Raw genomic sequence first — 19,779 nt, forward strand, 5'->3', positions numbered from 1 at the left:
CAGGCAGCACCAAGGAGGACAAGAAAGGTATTTGCTCTTTCCTTGGGCAGACCCTGATTGTTCCCTTCATTTTTCCTTGTTAAACGGGTAGAAAAGRCTTTCCTAGCCGGAAAGCACGCAAAGCACAGGGACAATTTTGCACGTCTTTGCAGCTAAGGTACACGGTCTAGCACTGTTTGGAGGCTTTATTGGGATGGATAATTTATACCCAGCTTCACTTCCCCTTATTTGCATCTGAGTTTCCAGAGCTAAATGAAACAAAACTATATAGAAATTTAACTTACTGTTCTTCTTTTTTCTTCAGAAGATAAAAAGAAGACTAAAGCAATGGGAGTTAGGATAAGTTATTGCTATAGTTAATTCTGTGCTGGTACCTGAAGTACTAAATCAATCCAACTTCCAATTCATTAATCTGGTTTAAAGAAGAACAGTGTGTTATGGCACAAAAACAGAATAATCCCAAAGCCTTGAGGAACTGCAGCTCACATGACAGGCATGTATAGGAGCTCCCAGCCAGGGTAGCAGGCAAATTATGTGAAACATTAGATACAGGGTAGGACCTGGCATGCTCAACTTCCCCAGCGTGTTATTTTATATAATTAAAATTAAATTCTTTGGATTTCTTTTCTTTCTTTAAATAGCAAAAAAGATTGGAAGCAGGACTGATACTTCCTGACAGCTGTGACCAATCACAGATTCCTGGCTTTTGAAGTATTTTTTCCTGCCCTGACGCGTGCATTTTCCTTCAAGTTTTTCCTGTGTTGATTTACTCCCTGTTCTCGTGACTGATATCTAATTCTTCTCTGCTTGATATAGCTGTGTCCCCCCCAAAGAAACAAAAGTAGTGATGTAAAATGTACGTACATAATCAAGGCCTTTTACTTTATCTTTAAAAAAATAAAAATAAAAAAATAAAAAAGAACAGCAGAATGACCCCCTTCATTTTAGGGTAGAAAAAAAGTGCCACTGAACCTTTTTTTTCTGCTTAGCCCACTAACAAAAGCAACTTGTTATATTGTTTAATGTCACTTTTAGTGCAGATAAAGAACTTTATCCATAAATATCTTAAGCAGATTATTGCAGAGTTAGAGAAAGTAGACTTGGGACCAGCACTCTTCCTGGTTTAGCCAAAAGCTTGAAGCTTTGCTTTGGCCAAGGAACTTTACATGCCTGGAAATTAAGCCAGAAGTTAGAAGTGGATATCACTCCTTAGCTACCACATGAGAAGCAGGAGGGCAAATTTAATTACAGCTTTGGCATATGGGAAGCAAAACTACAGAAAGAGTGAGTGCCAACAGTAAAAGATTTTGCAGAAGCACTAACTCGCTGAGGTGACTCACTATACGAGGGGCCATTTTTTATAGTTTTTTTCTTGAACATAATACTAGTTATTTTATTTATCAGCCATTTTTATTGCATCCACAGTATTTGGCATTCAGCCAACACAATAAATAATCATTAAAACTTCATCACATGTACAACAGAGAAGACAAGCAAATACTAAACAGAGTAATGGAGCAATGAAAAGTAAGCTTTTATATCTCAACCCCAGCATAGCCTCCAGCATCATGCTGGGACATTGTTTCAGTACTGACTCAGATGGAAGAATAACCCCTGTTGCGTCACCCRCATCAGTCCTCCTGGCACCATGGAGGACACTGCTGTCTGCACTGACTTGAGGGTAGAACAGGCCCTCCCTTTCTACTGCCTTTAGCACAGATACTGCCAGCAGCCAGCCAAAACCCTGGTGGTCATAGCAATTGTTAGGGAAGAACACTCCTCTGTTGCACAAAACAATGAGCTTCCACCAGAATTACTAAATGAAGAGGGCAAAAAAAAGACTTTGACTTTTCAGTGTCAGGCAAGAAGGAAATACTTCCAGGGTAGGCAGAGACCAAAACTGATTTTAGAACCCAGTTGAGCACAGCAGTGACTGAAATTTTTGTACATCGAGATGCTTCTCCACAAAATGGCAGTGACAGAACATGCGGAATAGTTGGAGTTTCCTTCATGAATCTGACCAGAAAGTACCCTAAAGAAGCTGGAATATATAACCTTACTTGGATTGTCAAGAGGCTTCCTTAACAGAGGGATTATGTACATGTTAAGTCATGATTTGATATCAGGAAAAAAATCTCTAATTAACTTGTGACAAGTTAATTGCCTTCTGGCAGAAGGCAGTATCTGGCTCCTCCAMGGACAGAGGCTGGAGTTGAGAATAGGCAGCAGGAAGAATCAGGGGACAGATTAGAATGACTGACAGAGAACCACCCAATGGGGACAAACGAATAAATATGAATAGGCACATGTAGATAACCCTGCAGAAGACTTGTACTGACTGTAGCAATATAGTTCAGGGATTTGACCTGCTCCAAGAGGGAGTATGTGATGAGGCCTTGAGTCAAGAAGACACAAAGTGAAGAAGATGATTAAGGAAGTGGAGCATCTATCATATGAGGAAAGCCTAAGTGAGCTGGGCCTTTTTAGCATGGAGAAGACTGAGAGGGGATCTGATCAATATGCATAAATACTTGAAGGGAGAATGTAAAGAAGATGGGGCCAAACTCTTCTCAGTGGTGGTCAGTTARTAGGTATAAATTAAAACACAGGAAGTTCCATCTCCATGTGAAGACGAATTTCTTTCCTGTGAGGGTGACAGAGCCCTGGCACAGGCTGTCCAGGGAGGTTGTGGAGTCTCCTTCTCTGGAGATCTTCCAAACCTGCCTGGATGCCACCCTGTGCCCCATGCTCTGGGTGTCCCTGCTGGAGCAGGGGGGTTGAACTAGATGATCTCTAGAGGTCCCTTCCAACCTCAACCTCAATTCYATGATTCTGTAACAAGAGCTGCAAGTGGATTAAACTAAACTCTCTATTGACAGCAAACTCTCTCTAAAGAAGACCACACAAGTTTTTAAACTGGAAAAGACAGACTTTATCAGAACAAAAGAGAGAAAAAATATTCTTTCTAAAAAAGAGAAAAGTTGAAATGATTAAGTAAAGCTGAGTAAGATTGAAAGAAGCTATAAACAAGTTTTCTCCTGCCCMAAAATCAATCCTTTCTTCCAGGCTTGGTCTCAGACCAACAACACGGTGGTCTTCTGAGTTGCAGCAAATTCTGTCTGGTCCTTTCTAAGGCCCCAAGGATGTTTATTTCCATTTCCCCGTGAGTTTCACTGTGTGTCTGCTCCCTGATTCTCTCTGCAATATCCTTGTTTTGCCTCTTGGTGAGCTCTCATCCTCAGACAGCCGAACCCCACATTCTACAATCTTTCCCTAAGCATGTTCAGTCATCACTTGGGCAGGAGTCTTCTGGCCTTCCTCCAAAGGTTGCTGATCCGGTGTCTCTCTCTCTCTCTCTCTCTCTCTCTCTCTCTCTCTCTCTCTCTCTCTCTCTCTCTCTCTCTCTCGGAACATAAAACATAAACAAATAAGATAAATATGACCTATTGTGTACTGATTACAAAACAAAAGAATTTGGGAAATCAAAAATTATGAGTGTCCTGAGTAAGGTCAGGAGATGAGCTGCCAAGAGAGCAACTCTGAGGAACTCTCAAGACATGACCAAAAATCTGGCCACAGAATCTTAAAACCCTTTCTCATAACTTATTAGGACCATAACAAATTGATAACTAGGACTCACYTCTGTTGCTCTTGTTGGTTACAGTGGTAGGTGCAGCATATCTCACCTCATTGCATTTCTGGAAGTCATCACAAAATTGACTGTTAGATAGCTTGAATATTGCTGCAGAGAGTCCATTCCAGAATTATTAATTCCTTAGATAAGAGCTAAATTTTCAGCATTGCTTATAATTCTCTTTCCCCTTCCATGTTTCTCAGGAAATTTTAATAGACCCAGTCTTGCACTCAGGTTCAGTTCCTATCTGAACTTGATGTATGAGGAGGTATATGGGACCTCCAYATACCAGATCCCCATATTACAGCTTAAGCAGCTCCGGCCTCACACAAGCATAAGGTGAGGGCTACACTACAGCAGGAGTGTCTATATGAGACTATAACAAAGGTATTTTCTTGAGCTTACCACTAGAAATCTGGGGAAAACAATTCCTCTACAGCTCTTCTTTTAATCAAACCTACCTTTGTGACTCAGTGAAAAACCCTATTTGAGCTGTAGTAGGATGCACAACAAAATGCACAGAAGTTCTTACTCATAACCCTCCTGTCTTCTGGAAGACCATTCGTGCTTCTAGGAGTGGTTTTCAGGTGGCTGCTTCCAGATAGCACTTGCCTCTGTTTAATTTCTACCTAAAAAGTACCTATTAGGATACTCAAAAGGAGACTAGAATAAGCGTTATGTTTTCACATGGAGTTGGCCCACATCAAGCTGATTGAGGAGAAAGTATCAAATCAAACACATCTGAATGGTGTACAGTGTTTGCACCTCACCTGCCACAAGTTTTGAAATCTTAGGATGTGGAGAACTGTGGAGCTGCACAGGTTTGCATTGTCAGGATCTAAAGCTTAAGTTTCCACCAGCAACCGTATACTGGTGCCCTCTTCGTGGCGAGGCAGTGACGCCCCATTGCGTTGTGACCGTACACAAGGTCACATCACACTGCTGAGGACTAACCACACCAGATCGAYCCCATTAATGCTGATGTCCACCCAAAATTCCCAGGAGTTCTGACAGATCTTTCTTCAAAACCTATTGACTCTTGAGAGCATTCTCTAATCTGTCCCTTAAGAAATATAAATTGAAACAAATTAATACAAAATTTGCATACAGATTTATACTTTCAATGGCTTTTAAAAAGTATCTGTAGTAAGCCTTGTTCTGTTTGCCTTCTTACTTCTGTTTGTATAGCATTTAGCACAATGGGATCCTGCTCTCTAACAAAGAGTTTTAATAAGGCAAATAATATATATTTGATGTTCCTGACTTCTTTTTTTTCCATTGTGGATACTTACTTATTTATTCTGTTTTTTGTATTCATTTCTTCTTATAAAATGCAAGCAAAAYTCTATCATGTTCTCTCTGGAGTTCCTGCAACTTTAGTTAAGTACAGACCTTAGAAAACATTTTAAAATGTAATATAACTGCTTTGCTTTTAATGTGTTTATTGTAAATAAGAAACATGCTAGCTGGCTTAACATCTGAAACATCCATCGAAAATAAATATCACTAGGAAGTAGATAAAAGTAGAATAAAATATACAGTATTTTAAAAGTTGCAATGTATATGTCAGCCACCTATAATAACATTTTTACAATTTATTTACCTCTTTAAAACATCTTCCAAAATCCAGTATCTTTGAGATGAAGTTGTGCTCTTTGTTCCACTGTAAGGTAAAAATACCAGCCAATAAAAATCACACAAAACAAACAAACAAAAACCAAAATGAACTTGTACTTGAAATCTGACCTTCAAAAGCAGTGGGAAGTTTTTGAAAATAATAGTTTGTTAGAGCAGTGTTCCCTTCATCCCCCTGCTTTAGAACCACTTGAAAACATGCTTATGCTCATGCAAACTAACAACCATATGGGAAAAGTATTTAAGAAATCCAAGTACTTCTGAGATGGAAAAATTATTTAAGAAATTCAAGTAGTTCTGAGAGCACTGGAATTGATGAAACCCCATTTTCTACTGTTCTGCACCTTACAATTGAACTGTAATTGCTGCAGCCCCTTTCCACCTTGGCCTGACCTGCCAGCTGGACCAGAGGCAGCTCCAGGTTTGGCTAGTTGTGAGCAGCAAGGAGCTGCCAGCTGCTGGCTCGTGGCTGCCAGGGGAGCCAAAGAGAAAATGCTGCCTCTCAGGCACCTGGAAAAGAACTGGGAGAAAAGCAGTTTTAGAAAGCACATATTATGCAAGTCGCTTACAGGAATTTATCATCTTTAAAAAGTATGTTCTCTGTTGGATCAAAGGAAAAAGAATGCCCAAAATCAGGCTAGTCTTGTGAAAAATATAAATGAGCTCAACTTGTATTATTGCAGTTAACTACCCCTGTTTTGGTATCCTCCAGGCTCAATTTCCTGTAGCACCTTGGAAACCCAAATATACAATAACTTCCTCTTTCATTTTGGTAATAATTTGCAAATACATTTGTTAGAAACCTCTGATCTTAGACTAAATAATACACTCTCCCATAGTTTCAGTTTTTCACATGAAGGTGACCAAATCTTTCCCTGCTTTCAAAACATATTTTTTTTCTTATTTTTCTTTTGTTTTCTTGACACATTCTTGTTTTCCTCAGTGGTGTTTTTTTTTTTTTTGTTTTTAAATCTCTTCTGGCTTACTACATTTTTTAAATCCAGTGTTGCTTTCTTTGGTTGTCCCTGTAATATTAAAGCATAATACTGTCCAAAAACTTCTGTGGTGCTGTAAAATCATTTTTGCTACTACTGTAAGTCCATATACATTTACCTGTAAGGAATCCAACTACAAAATTTGGACAAAAGATATTTACAGGTTATATTATATAATAAAATTGCAGATTTATAACCGAATTTGTGCTCCTACACTTTGGAAACCAATTCAAACACAGAAAGATTATATACCTGTGTGAACAATAAAGTGTAGGATGGTTCTRTGTTCTATAACTCACATTCTCTCTTGCATTTCTCTGCCCTGATCACTTTTGGACCTATTTATAAGTTCTCACATGGAAAACAGTAGTATAGAAACACCACATCAATATGAAGCAAGAAGAACTCCATACCTTGTTGAAATGTTAGAGGATAGGCAAACTGCATGCAACAAATTAAACTGGAATTTGGCAAGAACATCCAGATTAAAGGATGGATGTTGGTGAAATCTGCTAAGAAATGTATCAAGGAAAGTGTTGGCCAAAAGCTTTATTTATTTTAAATAATGACAGCTGAGATTTATTCATACTTAATGTATTTTAGGACAATTCACCTCTATAACACCATAAAATAGGATTAGCAGATGGGTAGCAGTGGCTGGAGCCAAATATCACTTTTTTATATATCCAATGAAAAGCTACCATTATTTAACCTCAATTACTAAATGTTTCCTTATCATTTCTAATGCAAGAATGTGTTTAAAATATATCCCTTTAAAATAGCATCTATCTGCTGCAATAAAACATTCCACTGTCAAAATTGCTTAATGCTGTTTTGTAACTTCAGTGCATTTAATCTGTATTATTTTCTATTCTTCTATTGTTTACATGTATTTTTAAGTCCTTGATTTCATTCAACAAAACCACAGGACACCAGCTCTGTATCAAGTATCAGTTGTTTTTTCAGCCTTATTGATCTCAGCATTGCAGATGAAACTAGACTTTGACATCCTGATATTAGAGCCTAGCCTAGATGGTCTGAGAAGAAATAAAGATATTAGCAGTAAAACAATTGCATTTCACAAAGCTATACAGAAAATATGCAAAAATGCAATTAACAATATAATTACAGATTTTCAAGGAATGATTTCTCAGCATATAATTAAAGTCTGCCATCTTATCAAGAGAAATCAGAAAAATAAAATTTTGTATGCAATGATAAAATGCATATTATTTTATTTTTGCTTTGTATTTTAATGTATAATGCAAAGCTGTTTTTCTATGAAATGCTTCCATAGAAATTTAGCTCTAGAGTTCTTTAGCGAGAATGATTTTTGCTCTGTTAAACACTGAGATRGCTCAATTTTTACAAGTTTAAGTGCATTTCATTCCAGCAGTGGTTTATTTAAAGTAACAAAGAACTCATTCTGAAATCCTGSTGAAACGCACATGAATGGATCTCATCATGGCGATGGACACGGCAAACCACACCTTCCTTGGAGGCCTGTAATGAAGACCATCTAAACCAGCTGTCTGATTTCCCTTTTTATTACAGAAAGATCTAGTATGCTGTAAGAAAGGCACGTATGCTGTAGAAACCCACATTAGCCAGATGAATCTCTTTCACCCTCTAGCAGAGGCTAAAGACACAACAGCTTTGACTCTTATTTAAGAACACCTCGCAAAAAATCAGCAATTCAAGGCTAAGGGCCAAAAGACCCACTCTTTTTTTAACGCTGTAATGTGAGTATTGCAGTGTATATACTGTAACATACAGAGACCATCCCACACAAAAACCAGCAGGTTATTCTCTAAACAAAGTTTTATACCAGTAATAGAAGCAAAATAAAAATAAAAATAAAAATAAAAATAAAAATAAAAATAAAAATAAAAATAAAAATAAAAATAAAAATAAAAATAAAAATAAAAATAAAAATAGAATGCAGGGCATATCACTGTTCTTAGTGGCAAGTTAAAAAACAAAATCAACCACAACAAATACATATCAAGCACTCATATGAGCAAAGTAATAAATTCACACAAAACCAAAGAGATTCATGACATACAACATACGAAAACTACTGAGTACTTAAAAAAAATGGCAATATTAGGTAAATTAATAAAGATACTAGGCATTGATAGGAAAAATAATTTATTGTTTAGTTTACCAAAATGATAACATTTCATGTTACACTTTAAATTATGARTAATACCCACTTTGATCCTGCAAAGGTATTAATTATCACCTGAGACGCAATAAACACAACATTGCTTTAAGGAACAGTTCGGAATAAGCCCCAAGTCAGCAAAAAGTAACGAAAATTGACATTTCTGTTTCATTGGTTAACATTTTATATTCTGATTGCAGGGAATAGGTACATATGTTGAGTTTAAATAAATACATGAAATTTTCAGGCAGAGCTTTATCCAAGTTTATACATAAAACATATAACACCAAGCCACAGTTTGCAGTAACAACTCAAAGTATGGTACACAGCTTTAGATGTAAGATATAATTAACGTTAGCAACATATAAGAAAATTCTTATTATAGGTACTTGTATTTGTTGAAAAAAATCAAGGGAAAGAAAATATTGAATCATGAGTGTGAAATTCAACTCACACATTTTATCTGGTAAACTATCCGTACTTTGGGAGAGATTCATTATATTGAAAATGCTGCAGTAACCAATACTAGCATGGAAAAAAGAGTGGTAATATTTTTGCATTTTCATCAGTTTGTATTGAGGATAGTTAGAAGTGCAGTGGCTTTTGCTATAAAATTTAATTTGCTTTAGTGTTCCTCAAAAATAAAAGTACCCATAGAAGAGTCCAAATGAACCCCAAACATCATATCTTTTAAAAAAAGTGTAAAATAAAAAATGAAGCAATGCAGTCTGCTATGACAGTATCTACACAAAATAGTGATTTTTTCAATGAATTTTAGGCATCTGTTTGTTCACCAGATCATACTTATTGTATGTGTTGAAATGTGCATGTATTGAATGTGGAGGAAAATATTCTTTTTTTTTTTTTTTTTAACTTAATGTGAAATCCTATTTCCACTGCTATTAGAGACAAGACCTCCGCTATCATCACTGAAGCCTGAATTTCTGCACCATAGTGGACTTCACAGCGCAGGATCACACATGTTTATGCATGGTTATGAAGAAGAATTCATACAATTATGTGGACAGGTCTAAATATAAACACCTTTACATTTGGGAAAATCAAATAGAGAGGGATCTACAATTCTAGTTACTTCAACAAAGTCAGCTTCAATATACCATATCCAGAGCATTTTAATATACAGGAATGAAAAGTAGAAACATGTTTATCCATACACATATATACTTAAACTTATGAGAAAGAATAAACAAAATGTAAATTTAATAAAGATGTTTACACATTTTTTCCCACAGTTATGTCCTCCACCCTCTACTGCGAGTTGCATTAAATAGAAATGTGATCAGGGAAACTTTTTTTTTTTTTATTAAATCAAGACATGCAGTCCTTCCAGCCTTTTATGTCAGGAAATAATTGCATGTTGAGAAATTTTGTTCTACCATGTCTCTCTCCATTACATTAACAGGTGCAGAGAGGTCCAGAGATATTAAAGCTACTTCTTCTCACAGTGTAAAAGCAGTGGCAAGAGTGGACTGCAAAATATGATGTAACATGCAGCATCACATGCGTAATAAGGCTGAGCAATTTGAGTTTGAGAATTTCCTAACCTAAATTCTTGCTCGCATAGGATCTATTTTGTTTCAGACTTAGAATATTAAATACAAAACCTTCTATATTTTGAATTAAATAAAAACAAAAGATCCAGAGAAAAATTACTCATACACCAATTCACTTAATTAGCACTACTTGTAATGAGGTATCCAAACTAGCTTCATTTTTAGTTAATTAAAAAGTGACAATATATTACTTTTTTTTTTAAAAAAAAAAAAGAAGTCTAGAAGTCTCTAGAAGTCAAAAGTGACTGTTTTTTTCTCACACACTCCAAGAGAGAGAAGAAAAAAATAAATAACATTTCCAATATGGACACACAGAAAATTCAGCTTCAAAAATGACTAAGGTTCAAACACAGTGATTTACAGAATGGACACTCTAGCAAAATTACATACAGACTAAATGGATACGTCTTTGTCACCTTCTTCTGGTAATGTAATACTGAGGCAGGAATTTGAATGCCTAATACGTTTGTTAAAATACATTGGACTAGCCAGTCAGTACTCCATATACTAACCATTTTCAATGGAATTGTTTCAAGTTTTATATTCAGCGCACGCTGCACATAACAATGTTCCATACAGGGAACTGTTAAGTATAAATCAAAGTGAACAAGTGTCTCATAATAATAGAGGCCATGAAATGGAGTTGATGTCTGGTGACTAATACACTCAGGGGCTTCAAAGACGGTCTATAAAAGGAGCTACTCAAGTTTAAGAAATGACGTGTACTCATGAAAAGTGTGAAGTGTTTCTTGATTTTGATCATTTTTACCCCCCCTYGAAAAGAACTGATTATTCAACTTTCTAAAAGTTTTGTCAATTTTTATTAGTTGAGATGAGATGGTACTGTCAGAGTTGAAGCCAGCCATGGAAGTTTCACCAAAAATGGTACGATCATTGAGCTCCATACACAAAGTAGGCTTATGCCACAGACGCAAACTTTTCTCTTGGCCAGCAGTAAGCACAACTCATCTTAATCATTTCCCCACACTGATTACAAAACTGTGACACTGGTGCTTTCGGTGGAAAGCCTTCCCAGCTTGATGTTTCTTTAACGATGTAAGTGACAAAGAAAGCCACATTAGCAGAATGATGCTGAGACCATCTTTAGCAAACCTCAACATGACTTTCCAGAAACATTTCCCTTGCCAGCAACTGTTTCTACTGATGGCAATTTGATATTGACACGCTGACAAAATATACGTCATAATATAAGTTTCTAAGTTCCTATGCTAAGCACTTAGGCAGATCTCCTAAAACAGTTAGTTGTCTCTTTTCTGCCTGGAATGAAGAATATTTCAAGTCTATTGCAGTGATGTTGATCCTTTACTATTTCCCACTACAAAGTGATATGGTATCTTTTAGAAAATATAGACAAACTTATTAAGATACAATTATTATTGCCTGTGGGATAATCCTTAAAATTAAGTTGCTTATGTTAGTGAATTTACCTTGGCTTTATTTCAGCAAGCAGAGTGGCAGAATTCATATAAAAAGAGACTATGCAATAAGAAAGATCTGTCCTCTTCTTACTGTCATTCCTTGGGCATATCAACTACTGAAATGATTAATGTGGGTTAAGTGGAGAAGTGATGGTAAGTTAGTGGAATGTCATCTTCTGCTATACTAGTGTAATGTAGATGACAGATGAGAAAAGCAGTCTTATGATTAAAACAATTCCAGTCTGAAAAGACATGGAGTTAACAGATAATAAATCAATAAGTCTGGTGCCTAAGCAAAACAGCCACCTGTCTGAAAAAATATAGCAGGATTAACCTTAAAAAAGTTATCTTGCACAGATCATGAATTTAAATGCAATATTTAAATAAAAGTATGCAGTACCTGGCTCAAAAATATTTAGTATAAAATAGCACCAAGAGAACACCAGAATAAATGACTAGAAATTACAAAAAAATTATAACTGTATTTTCCCAAGGTATTGATATTACAGGTTTTGCATCTCCTTGTGCAAGGAAACCCTAATTCTCATTCTTAAAGGTACAGAAATTTCAGATGCGCAAATTTAGCTTGAGTAATACAATAACTATTGCTTTTACTACAAAAAATAGATACTAGATGTTGCTGTATTTTAACCATAATAATTTCTTTCATTTTTGCTGTCAATATTCCCACAGGCATTAATCTACTATTTTAAAAGCCCAGGTTATCAGATTCAGTTCTGCTGCACTTCCGCATCCAGAGCAAATATTTTGTTCAGACTTAAAATATCATTTAATTTTGTAGATTAAAGCAGGAAACTAATGAAGTTCGTATCTATAACAACCTAGATATATTTACAGTAAAGGGTTTACAAGAGTTGTGATAAAAAGAAAAATAGCTTTGTACGATAAAAAATTGTCCAAAATGGAATCTTATTTAGGGTTCACTTTTATTTAGAAGTAAAAACTAGCTCAAAAATAGATTTTAAATTTAGACATCAAGAATGTATGTCTAATTAAATTTAGACATCAAGAATGTATGAAAGTATTCTGCAGTTATAATTTATTCATAAACTGCATTTCATTCCTTCTACTTCTATTTGTTTTTATCCCCATCAGTTTCTAAATGCTACAACTAGATAAAAAGCACAGGAATATGTGTGACGTCCTACTGCTCATCTATTTTTAACATCTCCAGATGTTGGTCTGTAGCTTATATTGACTTCAGCATTAATTACTTTGGGAGCAAAAAGACATGGATTAAAAAGATAAATATATTGGTAACATTTTTTTCAATACAGTTTTACAAAAACATGGTAAATTTTTKACATTAGCAATGCATACTTTTATTCATTATTTACAGTGTTATAAATAAGAGAATGTGTTCAGGTTTTATACTACTAGTCTTTTAGACTTAAAAAGCAATGTTACAAAAATATGTATTTGTTTATTATCACAGTAATACTGCAATTTTCATTCATGAAAATTCCCTTCAGTTTTACATGGTGCAGAGACTGCTTTATAAGCCAAAGAAAAAACTGATTCACAGACTCCTTAGAYCAAGAATGAATATTACAGACTGTGAAAACAGTGTTTTGTTTGAGCTAAGGAATTTTATCATATTTGCTTTGGTGGGATATCTGAAAAATGGCTGAAGACGTGGCTGAGGTCTTAATGACGAAGGAATTGAATATTAGCTACATATTATCTCCCATGAAAAATTTGAGAGGCAAATGCTAGAAAATAGCTTTGTTTTATATTGTGGTTCAGTTTTGACCCACTTCATCCCACAAGGGAAGGATACRGCTTCCTGGACTAAGTCCTATGTTCATTTTGATGTTTTTCCTTGGAATAATACAATTACATAATTAAAAAAAAATACAATTTATATATTAGGCAACTGCCTTCTTGAAACTATTTAAGAACACATACTCTTATAGTCCAATGTAAAACAGTAAAAAACGGTTATAGAAGTAAAAAGGAATCCAAGTTTTGAATATTTGATACTGAAATAAGGAAAGTTGAGGGGCCAGCACATCTCTTCAGAATAATAAACCCATTACTGGAAGCACAAAATTGAACCACTATAGTTCAGGATAGCATTTAAAAATCTGATTGCTTGAAATTAGTTTGTTAAATCCATAAATTACATAAATTAGTACACAAATATTAAGTAGATTAATTTACCCAACATTAAACCGAACAAAGACACAAAGCACCATTTGTATGTGTGATCCCACAGTTTTTGATTATTGAAMATTGCTGTGCAAGAATGGAGGAACTGGTCATCAAAGGGTTAAAAATGAAAAGAGATTTGATGACCAAAATGGACAGCAAATTTTAAGATCTGAAATATAGAAATGTTTTATAGAAAAATTATCTGCTTTTCTACTTTAAAAACTGAAACTGGTGAGAGGAATATTATTTCAGGCCAATATGGAAAAAATATTATTTCTCAAACCACAAAGGGACAGTTTCAAATACTGTCATGAATGGAACTTTAGCGTTCAATAAAAAGGAAACAAAAATCACTTTGTAATATGAAGCTCTATCAAAGGTGGAACAGAGACAAATATTATATGCTATCTGGACTGGAATGCCAAGAGGGTAAATTTAAGGAAGAATTTCCTGGCTTTAGAGACCAAAAGCCTACTCATTAAAAAATTCTTTTTTTGTGGTTTAATTTCTTCCCTTCCTTCAGCCTTTAAGAAAATTTGTGAGCGGAAATAAAACTACTGAAAACTACAGTCATGTGGCCAAAGGCAAATATATTGAGCACTGAACATATCTAAGGAGTCTTAAAGCCAGAATTCTTCACCTAGTTGTGATTTCTGTCCCATACTGTATGAAAATTGGTTTAATACTTGAGGTAATAATGAGTGAGTTCTGACTGCTTATCCTCAGTAGTAAAATATCATAAAACAGTAGTGAAACTGTTTTAAGGAAACACAGTTCAGATTTCTGAGGTTCAAGTGAGGAAAACTGAATAAATAAATAAGAGGGTAAGAATTAATATCCAGATTTTTACAAGTTCTTTTGGAAAAGGAGACGATACTATTTTTCAAATACTCCTCAGATGAGGCTCTTCAAGCTCGACCCACATACCAGCAGGCACTTCACATCTCAAAAACTCTTCCAGCTTCAGTAAAGTGGCTTGGATTTACGTTTATCCATTAGCAATCTATGCATCAGTCACCTTTTCAGAAAGACCTCATTACATGTTGTATTTTGAGAGCATGATTTATTGCATTATAAAATATTTTAAAATGACCTTTCTATATTTTTTTAGCCATAATTTGCAGGTACCATAAAGTCTGCAAGCTGCTGACATTTTATTTTGCAATTTTTTAACATTTCACCAGACAAACCAGCTAAAATATTTTAAATACTCTGTTTACAGCTGTGCTCTGATCTAATTAAAAAAATAAATTACAAATGCTGGATACACTTAAAGTAAGTCTGGTTTATGGCAACTGCGGCCTGAGTTAAACACTACTTCATGTCATCCACACTCTTTGTACACTATGACACAGACAGGTTTCTATTTGTCCAGTCTTCTCCACTGCAGGTGATTATTTGTTTATGTTTTTGTTCTGGCCCTGTCATTACTGTTCAGATCAGAAGAGATGGATGTTCCTGCTTTGCTTTCCTGACCTTCTAAATTAGCAGATGTGCCAACAGTTTACAAGGAGTCAGTGCCAGTACCACAACGCATAGCGTTATGCACATACAGAAAGCAAACATTTAACAGCAAAACAGAAAAAAAGGGACCTGAAAAATTGTGAATAGCTGTTTTTATACAATCAAGTAATTTAAGTGCATAGAAAATGCAACCAAAGTCATTCCAAGTTTTTTCCTATTTCCTTTTCTGATTTTGATGTTCTTCGCAAAAGGTTGTGTTTGACACAGGCTGAATACAAGAGGATTCTGTAAACTAAGTCCACTGCTCACAGAGTCCACTGGGACTGCAGGATACCTCTTCAGGTGGAAAGAGACCCATTTTTGTGTGGTGCATAATGACCTGGGAATTATGACCAACAGACCTACAGGGTTTGTAATACTAAAAAAAAGAACCAGTGTTTTATAAGGTGTTCAGAAGGAACAGGCTCCCTAGTAAGAAGGTGACAAAACAGAATCGTTTCACTGGTGCTTGTGTTGCTACAGTACTCTGACAGGTTTGGCCAATTTTTAAGGCACATTAGTGGTAACTTAAACAGAAGCCCTAAAGACAGGAGAATTAAACCAGGAYCATCAGAAACACTGGTATTTCTTGTGACAAGAGAAGATTCTGCTATGAAACGCTGTTCAAGACCACAGTGCTGTAGATAGGTATTCAATTTGTTTAGAATAGAGCCATCAGGCCCAGTACAATAGTGCAATATTGTATTCCCATAACATTTTAAAATCAATATGACATGTCTAAACTTCTAAAAAAAGAACAAAATAAAATAAATACATCAACATTAACCTTTGCAATTAACATTTTCACAGTCAGAGTGCACTGCCCTTCAATGTGCTTAATACAGATGGRTGCAGGTAGGTCTTCATGAAGAAACTCGTTAAGTGCCATACTAGAGCTCATACAAATCAACTTTTTCATAACATTTGATACTGTATATTCTGGCAGGAATAATAACTCTAAACAGTTGATAATAAAAATATACTGATCTGGAAAATATTATTATGAACTCTTGTCAATTTTGAAGAAATTTGTTTAATATTGATCACTTCTCTCTAATCACCTGTTAAATGACAGTTGTAAACTGAAGAACCTAAAGTCATAAGTAACTTTAGCACAAGTGTCTGTACAAGGCATTATAATGACTCTCATAATAAATATTAGGCCAAAAGTATTTTTTGAATTTTTTCATTAAGAACATTATTTAATGTTATAAAACATATGTAAGGAAAACTTCTGTGCAGGTGTTAATAAACATCTAGAAAAGATTAATGTCAAAGCTCTTTCACCTACCAATGCTTCAAGTATACAGCCAATTTAGACCAGGAAGACCACAGAAATGCAAGATAATGGAGCATAATCCTGGAAAACCTTTGGCATACAAATCATGTACAATATCAACAGAGCTTGTTMGTCTCTCTCTTGATGGTCTTTCATCTAAGTTTTTGGCAATAGGTTAATAACGAAAGGTTCATCTCTCTCATAAGCAGACTGAATTACTACTACTTTAAAACAAAAGAGTGGATTCAAATTTACCACAGACAAAGCTGATGCGTTTTTGCAACTACTGCTTCCCTCTTTCTGCTTGTGACTTCATGTCGTTGACAGCAACATTAATGGGGTCTTCCCTGGTGGCATTTATATCAAAAGGAACGATTTTTTTCGTAAGTGCTAGAAATAAATCAGATGAAAAAAGTAATTAAATATCTTCAGATAAACATGTACATTTTGCTGACTAGCGATTAATAGATTTTATATCAATAGCATACTTCACCATGCAATACTATAATACACACAACAAGCAATATGACAGTAATAAATATWCAATGATAAATATAAATAATGTAAACGTTTTAAAAAAGCAGAAATTAAGGAGAAGAAAGTGGATATCAACTCGTATAACATACCTTTTTCAAATGACCTCAGCTACACCATAAAAGTGTATGAGACAGTCCTCCSTGACTGCTATAATCAGAGTGCAACTTTTTGAATAGCAGAGTAAAATCTTAGCAGTATACAACTCATAGTCAAGTCAGGGAGCAAGTCTTCACAGATTAAATAAGAATAGTGAGATGTTTTCACTTCCATAAGAAAAACAAAAACATCATGCTTGGAACATTAGTAAAAGAGTGAATTAGCATTTTTTTGACAAAGTTTTTTTGCATTCACCTAGAATTATACTAGTGTATGCTGTTTTGACAGTATGGTCTTTGAATTTGACAATATTCAAAGTAAGCAAAAGTGAAAAACCATACAAATGAATCCTGGTCACACTAAATTCATTTGCAAAATACTGATTATTCCATATCCTTATTATTTCTAGAAGGCTTTGTTCTAGAACGGTGTCCCGCAGCAACATGGTGTTACAATATAGTATTCATTTTCCTTAGCTTACAGATTGTATAAAACAGTCAATTCAATTTTTTAAGAATTTGTGAAAAAGAGGGATAAAAAAAGGGTATCAGTATACATTGCAGAGGATGACTGTCATGACAATAAAAATCAACATTCAGGAGAACTTGCTTTTATTCAACCATGATACCATTCTTACTGTGTACTGTGTTGACACAATAGYGTTGTGTATCACCAGAGCTAAAGGGTCAGAGCAGACTGTCAGCCTAGCTGCAAAAGTTAAGATGATTGATGGCTATTTTTCTCTCCCTAAASGCTAAGCTAAGGAAGCCCTGCAATAGAGATTCCCAACAATAGAAAGTCTGAAATCCATATGGCTTCTGGGAAACCATCCAGGTCAAAATCTTGAAATGATGAACTGTACAAAGACAAAGACAGGAACTAATTCACAAAACTAATGCAAAGCATCTGTAACTCTTGAGATCTTTGTAATATAAAACTTAAGAAAAGTACAGTGGCCATGAAAAACAATTTCTGAGGATTATTCTTTAGATAACAACTGGTAGCTGACTTTTTAGACCAACCCTTTTGGTCTGATAATAATACAGACTACAAACATGTCTACTGATGGCTCCTCATATAAATTATTTTGTCAGTTAAATCTCTTCCTTTCTAAGAAGATGGCTATAGAAATGAGAGTCCATTCTGACAGCTTTTTTTCAAAATAAATTTTTTTCTGAAAAAGTTGTCATAATTGGAACAATTAATCAGAAAGACGARACATGAACAAGAATTCTGATTACTTTTCCTTTCAACTGTCTGCCATATTGACAACTTAATGCTAAAAATATATGTGGAGGCAGACTTGTTCCTTTCATATTTCCCACTCACCTTTTTATTCCTGCCTATCAATTTTAAATGTCAATCCCAGGATCCTTCTCATAAATTAAATTCCATCAGATTTGTCTCTCCTCCCCAGTACTTTTTCTAATGCATAAGAGAACCATATTTGGAAGTGAACTTCTAGTACTACCTTTTGGTTCTATAATCTTCAAGCTTTCATGACTTTGTGAGAGGGAATAGTGATAAACTAAATCACATAGCTTTTGAAGTACTTCTAAAGGTGAATACATAAATTTTAAAAAGTCTGTTTCTAAAGAAGTAAGGAGATAAATTGGTCACAAGAAGTAAGTGAAACAGATACATTTATTAAAAGTTATAGGAGGTATAGGAGCAATACACCTCAAATTAAACTTCACCATCAAAGCCTCAAATTAATATCATTACTGAAATTAAAAATCCATGGAGTTTATGCAACTTAGTGAAGTGTCTGATCTTACCAGCACTTGCCACTCACTGGCAATTATGAAACAAGCTCCTTAACATTAACATTACTGAAGAATTTTCACAGTTGTCAGGAAAAACAACAAGAACAACTTAACAAAAAGTTCAAAACACACATCTAGCTGGCAAATATGAAATTCAGTCCAAAGAAAAAACATTAAATCACTTATTAATATATTAGTGATTCAAATGCCTTGGTGTTATAGGGTATCRCATATATCCACAAGGGACATGAAAATACTTTCCTAAAGTTTTAAGCACTAAAATAACTAACAGTTCCTTAGCTATGTCTGACCACTTCAAAAGGCACTCTCTACTATTTGGAAAAAAATAAYAGCTAAGCAAAATAGTAATAATAGTAATAACAAATTGATTACTCTTCAATGTTCAATAATGTGCCCCATGTCAGCAAAGTCCCTGTTAAAAAACAACAGAGGTTTTATCCTAACAGTTCAGTCTCAAACTGCAAACCACCAACACTATGTCACTCATATGTGATGTTGTTCACCTACAATATTTATAATCTCTGGCATTCTTCTGTCAAATTCAATCTTCTTCAGTTCCAGCATTTTTACCTTGTTTTCTTTATCTCATCAGATAAAAAAATAAAAGCACTTTTTCGAACATTCATGTCCCTTAATTGCCTCATTTGGTCACATGTTAGAGAGTGAGCGTAAGAAGTTGACCAAAATTTTACACTTTATATATTACCTAAACAAGGTACCTATCTGATGTTTACAAATGCATTCTATTGTGACAGAGGATTTTCTTCACTGGAGAATGTATTTAATTTCAAATCATTCTAACCTAAAGCCTGGAAAGCCAGCATATCAAAGACATTTGAGCTCGTGGTGGAACTTTTCTTTTTTAAGGTTCTAAATTTGGTCTTTCTCCTTAAGCAGCTGTTTTTCACAAAATTTCTAGCAGTTCGATTATCTTGGAGAATTACCTTCTTTTGGTCAT

The 19,779-nt window shown here is 34.9% G+C and overlaps 1 protein-coding gene across 1 annotated transcript in view; it reads right to left on the reverse strand.

Moving 5' to 3' along the window:
* Positions 1-16,338: 16,338 nt before the first annotated feature.
* Positions 16,339-19,779, reverse strand: part of CEP128 (centrosomal protein 128) — a 91,830-nt gene continuing 88,389 nt past the window's right edge. Inside the window, exon 23 of the mRNA XM_026048312.1 lies at positions 16,339-16,791. Coding sequence (XP_025904097.1) covers positions 16,685-16,791 — 107 coding nt within the window. The 3' untranslated portion in view covers positions 16,339-16,684. The remainder of the gene's footprint in view (positions 16,792-19,779) is intronic.

This window comes from Nothoprocta perdicaria, unplaced genomic scaffold, assembly GCF_003342845.1.
Source record: "Nothoprocta perdicaria isolate Ctin4 unplaced genomic scaffold, notPer1 scaffold_53, whole genome shotgun sequence".
Classification (NCBI taxonomy): Eukaryota; Metazoa; Chordata; class Aves; order Tinamiformes; family Tinamidae; genus Nothoprocta; species Nothoprocta perdicaria.